General features: G+C 36.0%; 2 protein-coding genes across 4 annotated transcripts; both read right to left on the reverse strand.

Annotated features, from left to right (window-relative positions):
• Positions 1–516: 516 nt before the first annotated feature.
• LOC6541662 lies at positions 517–1,503 on the reverse strand. Its single transcript, XM_001970781.3, has one exon. The coding sequence runs from the start codon at positions 1,409–1,411 to the stop codon at positions 617–619; it is 795 nt and encodes a 264-aa protein (XP_001970817.2). The 5' UTR covers positions 1,412–1,503; the 3' UTR covers positions 517–616.
• A 2,725-nt stretch (positions 1,504–4,228) lies between these two features.
• LOC6542353 (transmembrane protein 53) lies at positions 4,229–5,826 on the reverse strand. 3 transcript variants are annotated; one of them, XM_026979268.1, is made up of 4 exons: positions 5,580–5,783; positions 5,119–5,441; positions 4,686–5,046; positions 4,229–4,624 (listed from the first exon to the last, which is right to left on the reverse strand). In XM_026979268.1, the coding sequence occupies exons 2-4, from the start codon at positions 5,421–5,423 to the stop codon at positions 4,259–4,261; spliced, it is 1,032 nt and encodes a 343-aa protein (XP_026835069.1). In that variant the 5' UTR covers positions 5,424–5,441; positions 5,580–5,783; the 3' UTR covers positions 4,229–4,258. The 3 variants fall into 3 exon arrangements, with proteins under 3 accessions (XP_026835069.1, XP_001970818.1, XP_026835070.1); XM_001970782.3 differs by having other exon boundaries at positions 5,632–5,779; XM_026979269.1 differs by lacking the exon at positions 5,119–5,441 and having other exon boundaries at positions 4,686–4,838; positions 5,632–5,826.
• Positions 5,827–12,494: the final 6,668 nt, after the last annotated feature.

The following is a 12,494-nucleotide window of genomic DNA, read 5'->3' on the forward strand; positions in this document are numbered from 1 at the left end:
GGGGAACGGGTATCTGATAGTCTGGGAACTCGACTATATCATTTTATCTTGTTCCTTGAAAAGGATGTTAAAAGTAGACCCTATATTATGTATATGTATGTATACTCTTGTATGAATTCAATACATTTTTGGACGGATCGGGAAGTCTTTCCAAAATTACAATGGTTATTTTATAAAAGAAATATTGAACATTTTGATATACAGATAAAAATAGCAGAAACAAACCTAATTAGGATATTCCAATCCGATTCTTATCAATCGTATCCAAATTTAATAAAACTGCCAACAAAGTACATAAAAAATGACATTTTGAGGCAGATACTGGTGGCCAGCTAACTGCATGTTGCTGTTGCATGGTTTGCTGTGCAAAATAATTAAATAGGCCAGGTTACTTCTCATTCACATTTTAATTTTAAAAAAAGTTTGAAAGAAAAAGGTAAAGAAAAAAAATAGTTCGACAAATTTTTATTAACTTCGAATTCGATACATTTTAAAAAATTAGTAGTCAATTTAGTGAAATGATTAATCTACCTTACATCTTAAATATATGTAAATATTCGAAAATATACTGTGTAAATGGACGGATAATTTCTTCAAATTCATAATCTATTTGATTTTATATATCTGTTTGAATTCCTCCGTGTACAGCGGAATTTGATGAACTACTTTGCTGTGGTCTTCGTGGACGACTTGGCTCTGATGCAAAATAGGATTCATATGGCGACGGTGCAGAAGGTAGCGCTGCGGGGGGGGCCTGGTTCTGGTAATACTCATCTCCGTATTCACTGATCTCCCGATTACTGATTTCGTTTAGACGCTTGTACCTTTCTCGACGCGCTTCTACCAGGTAGAGTACACCGGCAGGCAGTAGCAGCACAGCTCCAACGACACCCAGAGCAAATGACCAACCCATATCGTTGTTCTGCCATCCAGGCATCCAATCCCGAGAATCTCCTTTTGCGCCAAAAATGACCACAGCAATAAATCCGAAGACCGATCCCACAACCTGGCATGATCCTATCGCCAACAGGAGCACCATGTACCTGTCATCATCGCGAGAGGTGCGGAGAAATGCTGCAGTGAGTGGTATAACGACGAGGCACATTACGAAGCATAGCGTAGCAAAAAGTTGAACGGATATGTAGAAACCAGGCAGGAGGAAATCGTGTATGATGTAATATTCCTCTTCGAAAACCCATAAACATCCGTTAAAGGGATTGTCAAAAAATCGGTGTATGTCCTGGAAATTGTTAAAACAAACTTCCCATAGGCCCAGGTTTGTGAATCGCGGGTTTTGTAAACCACCGTCTGTAACCAGCCAATAGGGTGTGGAAAACGCGATAACAAAACATATTAATGAAAACACGGACACGCAGACGGCAACTTGCAAAATACGGTTGGACGCACCCATTTGTTCTTTATATCAAAATATCATTAAGTCAACTCGGAAGACAACACGCCCTAAAGTGTGACCGTTGCACTAAAATGGTATTTGTGAAAGACAAATTATCTCATTTATTATAGCCTTTCTATGTGGAACGGTTGGAATTTAAACAGATGTGAAATTTCCCGCACATAACAGAATTTGAAATAATATGCATAACTATGCTTCTAAGTATATTTCGTTTTTTTGTATTTATAACATGAGAACCTCCCATACCTTTACTAAATACTACTTTACCCCCTCTAAAATAAATTGAATTGTATGATATAATGAAAAGTTTTCATAGACGCTTTGTAGGTGATAGTAGATGAATCAGTGCAATAAGGGAAAAGGAACAACCACAAATAAATTCCATATCATTGCAAGCTTACAACTCGCTGCTAACGTTAGGGAAGTCATACAAAATTGTGGTAGGACATCCACATAACATCAGATATTTTTATAAAAAAAAGTACAGTGAATTCCAGAAAATTAAATGAATCCTTCAAGTCGGTGAATTAGTAACAGAAGCTATTTGACCTTTGGACCTTTGAATTTTGGTAAATACTCCCATAAAACTTTCGTACCAAGGTACAATTTTTTTTTGCCAATAAGATGATTTCATTTATTAAAAGGTAAGTAAAAAAAGTAAACATTAAAGATATTGCATGTCAAAAACACTGAAAGATTTTTTATACCCGTTATAAATTTTTCCACGCCCACTCTAATGCCCGAAAACCGGCCAAACAGCCGTATTTCTTAATAATTTTATTAGTCTTATAAATTTGCTATGCAGATACTTTATTCAAAAGATTGCAACACCCAGTGGTTTGTTTTCCAAAAACTCATTGCAAAAGGTCAGATTTCGTTAAATTTAGCAGAACTGTGTATAAACTTCTTGTAGCATTTACAAAAACGTCACTTTAGTTTATATATTAATACTTTAAGCATGTTGGGCACAAAATAGACATTTCCCTGCACCACCTTTACACCGAGGAAACACCACCCAGTATAAATCTCAAGCGCTTAATGACCGCTCAATTATTATGAAAATTAGAGATGACTTTAGCACTGGCTTGTCCTAGGAAATTATCCCTAAGAAAAACACCACATAACACCACGAAACCACCGCAAACTTACATATCTCTATTAATCACTACTGTTTATGCGCATTTTAACAGGCAAATCATCACCCGCTTTATCGCTCTTTCATGAATTTTTACCTATTTTTATGACCTATTACATCACCGTTTAATCAATGAACCATCATAGCATACAAAAATGTACTAAAACAATTTACCTAAGTGAGCCCCTTTCTGAGTTGTATTTGTTGTTGCTTATAAAATGAATCCATTACATGGAATAATTAAACATTTCATTTAATAATTTAAAATTATTACCTTTTTTTTGAAACTAACACTCAATGAAAATCCCGTATGCTTCTTACAAAAATCAAATCGCAAGTGAAAAATGGCGCGTGCCTTTTAGAAAAGGAATCCGTTAATCTATTTTGTTCTCTTATTGTTATTTTCCTTTTTCTCGTCCCCGTCCCTTTTAGCTACATTATTTGTCTTTGCATGTCACAATTTTTAAGCAATAAATTCAGTAGCGATGAATTGTGGAACTACAGGGTAGCGATATGAGTGTTATAGTTGTACTTTCCAACTTTCGCTGCGTAGACATCTGTAGAATGTCTATGCTTACTCTTTACATATGTACATAATTCCCAAAATCTTTACGTTCATGTTTCATGACAATTACAAAGAAACACTTTTTAATTTCTGATATCGAATATTTAGACGATTACATTAATAATCTAACGCACAACCTATAACAAAACACAATTTTAAAAAATAAAACTGATATAAAGATTTAATGATTCGGTTCCTGTGGCGAAAGTGTAAGAAATAATATTTAGACATATTTCAAAAATAAATAATAATGTCGGCCTCTTTGTTGTTGTATCTCAAATTGATCGTACACCTAAAAAATAGGGGATCGGGTTTAAGTATACAAGGAAAAGTTTGATTTACGACACATTTACGTCTAAACATTTTTATTTTATTGAAATTTGTTAGCTAGCATGCCAGTTTCTACTGATATAGCAAAACTTATTAAGCACGTTCACTATCACATGTTTCAGAACCCTGTGCAGGCACGGTAAGATTTATTTTGCGGAAAATATTTTTGCTATTAACACCTAGCGAAACCTGTCAGTATCCTACCATTACTAACATGGCCAGAAACGGGGGGATAAGAAATAAATTGATCTGCAGATATTTTTGTATCGTGTAACTTATAAAATTGCTTTTCAAACCTTTCCCATTCTTTAACTCACCAGGCAAGTCTGAAAAAGTGAAAGAGCCAAGAAAAATAAGAAATTCATGGTGAACAATATTTTCCTGGTGTATCTGTGGCACATATATTACGGTAATATATCTGGATCTTCGTACTAAATGTCACTTAAATCAAAAAAAAAAAAATACTCTTAGCATGCTTTATATTTATCTTAATCTGTCGCTGAAAAAATATGATTTTAATAAGAGCGGAAACATATAATATTTATTAATATTTACCATACGAACGAAGCGCGTTGGCCGAGGTTACGCTAGCACACAAATAGGTAAAGATTTAATCATGGTTTACTTAGAAGGTAAGTTGTTCGTGCATACACCCCCCCTTTTCTTTGATAAACCTGTATTAAATATTTGAAAATGTTTTATTTTAATTACTTTTAAATTTGATTCTACATAAAGCGCTTTAAATTTTTAATATTTACGTTGAGTTTAAAGTTTTCCATTAAAGAAACTAGTTTTTTTCTTTCTGTTGTGCCATCTAATCGTATTTAAGGTAATTCCGATACACATTTTCGGATTTCTCACAATTAGCAGCCATCTTAAGGGGAGGAACAGTCATGCAGTTTCTAATAAAATTACACACACACTGGACGTACTGTTTAGGATATTTGGTGTATATCTTAACGTGCTCGGCATCCTCAAAGCATACTGACGATACCTGAATACCCTGATCGCGTCTAAGTTGAATAAATTTTTCCACATCTCGATAAGGAATAACAATGTCATTTTTGGAATACAAAAAAAGCTGTGGGTATCTATTGGCTTCGTTTTTGAGGTCGCAGAACGGGCTGGGGCGTATTGGCGATGACGCCACAAACAGGCTTTTTAAGGCAGAAATTGATTCCTGAAACGAAGTCAACAGTAAATGCTAATAATCTACACCTATTAGATTCAACGTAACCAACCTCCACAAACCACATGATACTAAGTGTGATGGTTATAACCAGTGCGGCCAAGCAGTTGCAGCGTTTTTCCCTGCCATAGATGGCTGTAATAGCGCGATAAAGGCTTAATATCCTACGCTCTCCAGGAGCAGAGTCAAAAATCACTCCGCGAACCTGCAACGGAGATTTGTGCTTGATCACAGCTAAATTAATATGTTGGTACAGGTAGGCCCCGCCATTAGAAAATATGTGAAATATTAATGGATGGGCGTCAAAATTCATATCCTGGATCAATTTGAGTATTTTCTCGCCGATAGGAATCATTTCAGATCGCCTCCAGAATAGGCTGTCTACCGGAGCCGTGTATCGCACAGTAATTAGTCTAGGAATAGCGAAATGTCATAAACAATGATAGTGTTGGTATGTCAGCACAAAAGCATGCTGTCGCACTTACCCCCGTTCCTCGTAAATTTTAGAGTATTTCATCAGGTATCGATCCTGGCAGCCCGCCCATCCCAACAGCATGACAATGGGCACGTGGCTGTCCTCGCTGTCGTGGTCCTTTGCTAGTACAAACTCATTTTTAGATGAAGTCTTCGGAAACTTAATGAAGTACTCTAACGTATCCTCTCGCTCTGGTAGGAAGGACCTAGGTGATAACTGAAGCCCAGAGGTTTGTATGGTGGCCGTCGTTTCTTTATACTGGGTGGCTGTGCCGTCAGCTTTTAACCCACCCGGGTGTGAAGACGATATCGACATATTGACATACTAATTGTTCTACGAGAAAATAAATTATTTGTCGGTCGGCCGGGTTACGCAAAGACTACTGTTACGGTAAGGTACGAGGTATATTGATTTTGTGAACTTCACATAGATTCAAAATTCGAGCGCGAGCGATGGCTGTTAATTATCTACCTGTTTTAGCTCTTTAATTTGTGACACAGAACAGTTTCATAGTTTGACTTACTGGCCTCTGCTGGCGATGTGATTCAGCTAAAATTCCTTGCGACAGCAACTGGGTGCATTCCAAGGAAGTAATCCATTGGGGTTGCTGCTTCCGAACGCGTTGGTGTTTCAAGGGGCTTGTCATGCGCATAACCTTTGGATTTTTTTTTTGGCCAGGGCTGTGTTTAAATTCGTCCGCGAGCGAATATTTATAAGCCAATTGAGTTCAAACCATTTATTTCATGTTGATATATGGTAAATAATAAAAGCTGTATAAGTATTGTACTGATTTGTAAAGCTTGGTCTTCATAAAGCATAAAGCATCACTAGCATCTAGCGTCGGGCACATTTATTGTTCATAATTATAATTGAACAATTTGAGTTCCTCAGCTAACATATTGTGATAAATCAGGTATGGTAAGTGGTTGGGAGATCTCCACCAAACATTCAAAAAATTTTAAATTTAAAATATTTGTATCAGAAATTAATTGCTTAAATAACAAAATTCCCTGAAGACATGATTATCAAAATTATGGAAAATCGGGTTCCAACGCTTTTATTTACAGCGATTCTCATTTTAGACCATTTTTCAAATCAATGGAAATGTGTAGAGATCATTATGATTCTGAAGCCAAACAAAATATAAACTGCCCTAGAGATGAAGCTCCTAAACTTCAGTGACGGAACTCATAGTTTCTTCAATGAAGATTAATAATTAACGCCCTGAAATTATTCCAAATAACTTTCTGACTAAGACTATATTGCTCGACTCAAAAATGAGAAAATCATGTGAAAGCTCAAATTGAAAACACTAAACATTTGCTGGCTGATATGTCGACAAAGAGCACCCTTGTTGGAAAACAAAATTCGCCTCTATTAATTCAACTTGAAGCCTCTTCGAACCTACGCAAAACAGATTTCCAAAACTGCAAGAAACTTAAATATTAAGATAGATTAAGTCAAAAGAAGATATAATGCTATAGTCGAGTTCCCCGACTATCAGATACTCGTTATTCCATAAACGAAAAATTTCAACATTTTCTGGAATATCGGTAAGGATTGGGGAAAAAAATAATAAAATGAAGAAAATTTAAAATTTTTTTTAAAGTGTGGCTGTGACAGTTTTGGGTGGTTTGTGTGTGGGTGTAGGGTGGGCGTGGCAAAAAGTTTTTTGGCAAACTTATAAAAATTTACAAAATATATAAAAAAATAAAAAAAAAGCACATTTTTTAAAAGTGTGGGCGTGGAAGTTTTGTTTGCGGTTTGTGGGCGTGGCAATATTTGGAAACAAACCTGCACTGCGTCTATGTCTCTGGGAGCTGCATGTTTAATATCAACATTTTAGCTTCTGTAGTTCCTGAGATCGAGGCGTTCATACGGACAGACGGTCGTGGCCAGATCGACTCGGCTATTGATCCTGATCAGAATATACATATATACTTTATATGGTCGGAAACGCTTCCCCGACTATCAGCTAGTGGAAGTGCGAACGATAAATTTCCACATTTTCTAGAATATCGGTGGAATTGGGGAAAAAATTTTATTTAAATTAAAAATGAAAAATTTATTTAAATGCTATAGTCGAGTTCCCCGAATATCAGATACCCGTTACTGAGCTAGTGGAAGTGCTAACAAGAACATTCAAAATTTTCTGGAATATCGGTAGAAATTGGGAGAAAAAAATAAAAAAAAAATCAAATTTTTAAAAGTGTGGGAGTGAGAGTTTTGTTTGATTTGTTGGCGTTAGAGTGGGGGTGGCAACAAGTATTTTGGCAAATCTATAGAAATTTACAAGATATATAAAAAAGTGAAAAAATATCACAACATTTTTCAAAAGTGTGGGCGTGACAGCTTTGTGGGCGTGACCACATTTGAAAACAAACTTGGGCTGCGTCTATGCCTCAGGAAGCTGCATACCCGTTACTCGTAAACTAGAGTAAAAGGCTATACTAAATTCGTTGAAAAGTATGTACAGGCAGAGGGAAGCGTTTCCGACCATATAAAGTATATATATTAAAGTATATATATATATAATATATCAGCATCAAAAGCCGAGTCGATATGGCCATGTCCGTGTGTCCGTCTGTTCCTATGAACACCTCGACCTCAGGAACTACAAAAGCTAGAATATTGAGATTAAGCATGCAGCTTCCTGAGACATAGCCCAGGTTTGTTTCCAAATGTTGCCACGCCTACTCTAACGCCCACAAACAGCACAAAACTGTCACGATTTACCAAAATACTTTTTGCCACTCCCACTTCTACAAACCGCACAAATCTTTCACGCTCACAATTTTAAAAAATGTTTTGATATTTTTTCATTTTTGAATATATCTTGTAAAGTTCTATAGATTTGCCAAAAAACTTTTTGCCACGCCCATAAACTGCCAAAAACTGTTACACCCACACTTTTGAAGAATGTTGTGATATTTTTCACTTTTTTATATATCTTGTAATATTCTATAGATTTGCCAAAAAACTTTTTGCCACACCCACTCCAAAGCCTACAAACCGCCCAAACCTGTCACGCCCATACTTTTGTAAAATGTTGAGATATATTTTCACTTCTTTATATATCTTGTAAATTTCTATAGATTTGCCAAAACAATTTTAGTCACGCCCACAAACTGCCAAAAACTGTTGCACCCACACTTTTGAAGAATGTTGTGAAATTTTTCACTTTTGTATATATCTTGTAATATTCTATAGATTTGCCCAAAAACTTTTTGCCACGTCCATTCTAACACCCATAAAACGCCCAAAATCTCACGCCCAATTTTTAAGTTTTTTTTTTTCAATTTAAATTTTTTGTTTGTCCTTACTTTTTACCGATATTTCAGAATATTTTGAAATTTCTCATTTGCACTTCCACTAGCTGAGTAACGGGTATCTGATAGTCGGGGAACTCGACTATAGCATTCTATCTTGTTAAATTATAATTAGTTATAGTTATACTAATACTTTATAGTTAACCTAAATATAATTTTTACATGTTCTCTCGGTAATTTTATAGCAAAAATTAATTGGTTTTTCCTCTGATTTAGGAGATTTTTAAGTGATTTACTTCTTAGTGGTTTTAAAAGTTCAAAGTACTTTTTCATCACAAAAGGTAATAGAACATGTGATGTGTAAACGTCACTTATGCTTTAGTCATTTTGGTTTGATATCAGAAGTTTTTTTTTGGGAAGATCATGAATTTGCCACCACACTATCAACACTATAACCAGTAGTAAACGGAGAAGCTTTAAAATAAATAGTTGAACACGGTTTCGAGAAATTCACCAAAAGTTTAAAAAGCTACTTGGTATTTCCATAGTTTCAAATTTTTTGCATTTAGATATAATACGTTTGAAAAGCATAGAAAGAATAAGCCATCTCGCTAAAACCAGCTCGGTTTTTCGAAAGTGGTAGACCTAAATTCTCTTATATCGACCTGTTTAATTCAAAAAAATGATTTCATGACAAACGAACAAACTGGGAATATTTTTGGAACGTACCATCGGATTTGGACAAATGCGAAGTCAATCGATGTGTACTTTTAACAATAATTGACCCTTTCACCTTTTTTTCCAAAACCATAGATTTTTTCAAAGTATTGGTATGCAATTCCTTTCATTACCGTTAATATCGGACAACCATAGTCGTCTACGCACGCTCTCCTTATTGGCTTCGTCACTACGCCGACTGCCTGCCGCCTTCCATAAATTTGGCATGAACTTTTTTTTAATTAAATGTGTGAGTTAATTTTTATTTGCAGTTGTATAAAAATATTTTACCTATTAATAAAAATGATATTCCAAGAATTGCATAATTTAAATTTCTCAAAAATAATTATAAAACATCAAATGATTTGTGGGTTTTAATGTACTTAAATAATGTAAAACGTGAATAAATGTCTTTATTGCGGAATATGCTGATATTCCAGAAAATTATGAAATTTCTCGTTCGCACTAGCGGAGTAATGGGTATCTGATAGTTGGGGAAATCGACTATAGCAGTCTGTCTTGTTTCTATTTTAGATAATTTTTTTATTAGTCTTATAAATTGTTATCCATTTGTCAAAATCTTTTTTCCACGCCCACTTTACCTCATTTATTATAATAGGTATAAAATAGGTTTATAAAATAGGTATTTAATAGTCGGGGAACTCTATAGCATTCTCTCTTGTTTTCAATTTCGTCTTCAGCAGTTTCTTGGTTCTTACTTTCGGGAATAAGAAAGCAATTACAGAAGAATTGAAAATATGTCACTCATTACAAATTAATTAATATTAAAATGGATATGAAAATGTGGATTGACAAAAAGATTTACTTCCTATCACTCCCAAAAGGCAGAAGCATTTAATTTTGCAGAGGGTGAAAATGACACGTTAACTAGGTTTTTTTTTACTTTAAAACAGAATTTGTAATATTATCTTCAGAAACTCGGCAAAACACAACTACAAAGTTAAAATTTTTTTGAAATGAGAGAAACATTTTAAGGGAAAATTCTGCTTAATTCATTTGCAGCAGATATGACTGTTGAAAATAGTTTGGCTTCTTTCTACCAAGAAATTCCAAATTAAGTTTTGTCGTTTAAGTGCACAAATAATGTGTCGTTTGCCTTGTTTGCCCGGCAACTCATTTAGTGTTCATTTTATACAACTTTATAAAAAAAGCGCGTTTCGTAGGAAAAAGTCACTTAACGCTTGCCATACAACTGACAACGTGGCCAGAGCCAACCCATATCAACCCAACTAAGCGTATTTCAACCCAGATGATTGATCGCAACCAATTTTGTATGCATATAGTGATCACTAACAATAATGCCTGTTTCTCAATTCGATCACAACCAATTTTAAATTGAGCATGTTTAGCCAGTAATTTTGACTTTTAATTAATACCTGGACAAGATAGCTCTCTGATGTCGAGAGGACTCAACCAATCGACGGATTGTAGCAAGAGAGTGAATAATTGCTCGTGAGGATGGAGTTTTTGATTACTCACCGCACATGAAGCTTTTCACTTCATGTTTCACTTTTCATTTTTTCACACCTGTTGCGTACAATGATATTCTCATGACGCTAGCCCTCCTTCATAGCTCGAAGGAGACGAGTAAGGAAAAGCCGCCACAAATTAAAGACAAGGAAAACTTTGCATGAAAGGTGCGTGTGTTTTGTCTGTGAGTACTGAAACCGAAATGCGTGGGCCACATGAATACAATTCTGCATATGCCTTTATAGATGAGTCTGAAAACGCGTGTAGTGCGATTATTCCCGGTTCGTTGTAGCGTGTTATGAAAGAATTTCGCCTAAGGAATTCCGGGAGTATTTAAAGCCTAAATACCACGAGCGGCTGCTTTCCAAACACTGGGCGGTGGACTTGTAATTATTATACCTTCGATGATAAATTGCATTTTGTGACATGGTAGTGGCCAAGGTTCAGATAGCTCCAGACTACGATGTACATGACGCTGTACGGCATTAGGAGTGATTACGGCATTTTGGAAGATTAAGTGTCCACCTTAATCTTCCAAAAGTTTTGGAGAGACGTTTATGTCAACAGTACTCATAAACAAGTCCGTAATTAGTGCAGTTTTGCCACAGACCTGATAATCCAACTGCTTCGGCTCACGCGATCTCTCTTCTAATAATTTAAGGTGATGAAAATGCAATACCTAATCATAGCTTAATCATAGTTTTAAAGCAAATTCATCGCTATTTCATTTGAGTGGACTGCTAAGCCGACGCTCTCAGTCGGCGCATAGGCATCGTAAGAAACTTTAAAATTTTGACATGCAAAGAAACAAATTATATAGGTAAAAGGGACGGGAACGAGCAAAAGGAAAATAACAATAAGAGGACGAAATAGATTAACGGATTCCTTTTCTAAAAGGCACGAGTTACCAGCACTCATGATGGTTCACCACCCAAACCCATCCGCCTACATCATCAACCCACATGAATAAATGTAACCCACACCCCTTCCGCAATGCCGCATGAAAAATTACAAGTTTGTAAGAACATTGCAACATTGTGAAAACGCGGGATCAGCATTCGGAATCCGGGGACATTATCCACAGCTGGATGTAATATAACAACAACAATTTTGTATACTAAGCTTTTTTATATTTTGTCACTGGGTACGCCTAACAAAATATGTAAAATAAAATGAATTTTTATCTGGGAATTATTCTTGGGATTTATCCAACCCACCAGACCCATCCGTAAAATCAAAGGATTTGGCCGAGACGTACCTGTGTCTTCGACCATAACTGGCGCAGAAAAGAGACGAACCAACGATGCCTTACTTCCTAATATTGTTAATTTTACTTATTGAGTGAATATAATGAAAAACGAACCGTGAGGAAAAATGTGCGCCCCAAATAAATAAATCTAGATAGAATGCTATAGTCGAGTTCCACGACTATCAGATACCTGTTACTCAGCTAGTGGAAGTATGAGAAATTTCAAAATGTTCTGTAATATCAGCATATTCCGCATAGAATAAAGCACCGCTTTCGTACGTTCTGCTCACTATGGGTTGTATTCATCTCACCAAATATATGTTTGGGTGATTAGATTTGTGTGCTCGCGTTTCCAGAACCACCTTTAAGGAACGCTTCCTTCTGCCTGTTACATAATTTTGGTATACCCCTTTAACTCTACGTGTAACGGATATAACTAATTATTAGCATACTGCCACGATGGCAGTACAAGCACGAGCGCGATACTGCCGCAAAGAATTCCTTCGCGCGAGGATTTAGTTGCATATTCCGCCACCTCCTCCTTCACCCTTTCTAGAAGCCGCATGGTCTTCGAACGCTGCGTACTCAGAAGCCGCCTCCCATGTCCCCGGGGTGTCTAGTATAAGGGGCAACAGAAACTCGGCATTGACTCTGGCTACC

Source organism: Drosophila erecta, unplaced genomic scaffold, assembly GCF_003286155.1.
Source record: "Drosophila erecta strain 14021-0224.00,06,07 unplaced genomic scaffold, DereRS2 tig00000055-arrow-pilon, whole genome shotgun sequence".
Lineage (NCBI taxonomy): Eukaryota > Metazoa > Arthropoda > Insecta > Diptera > Drosophilidae > Drosophila > Drosophila erecta.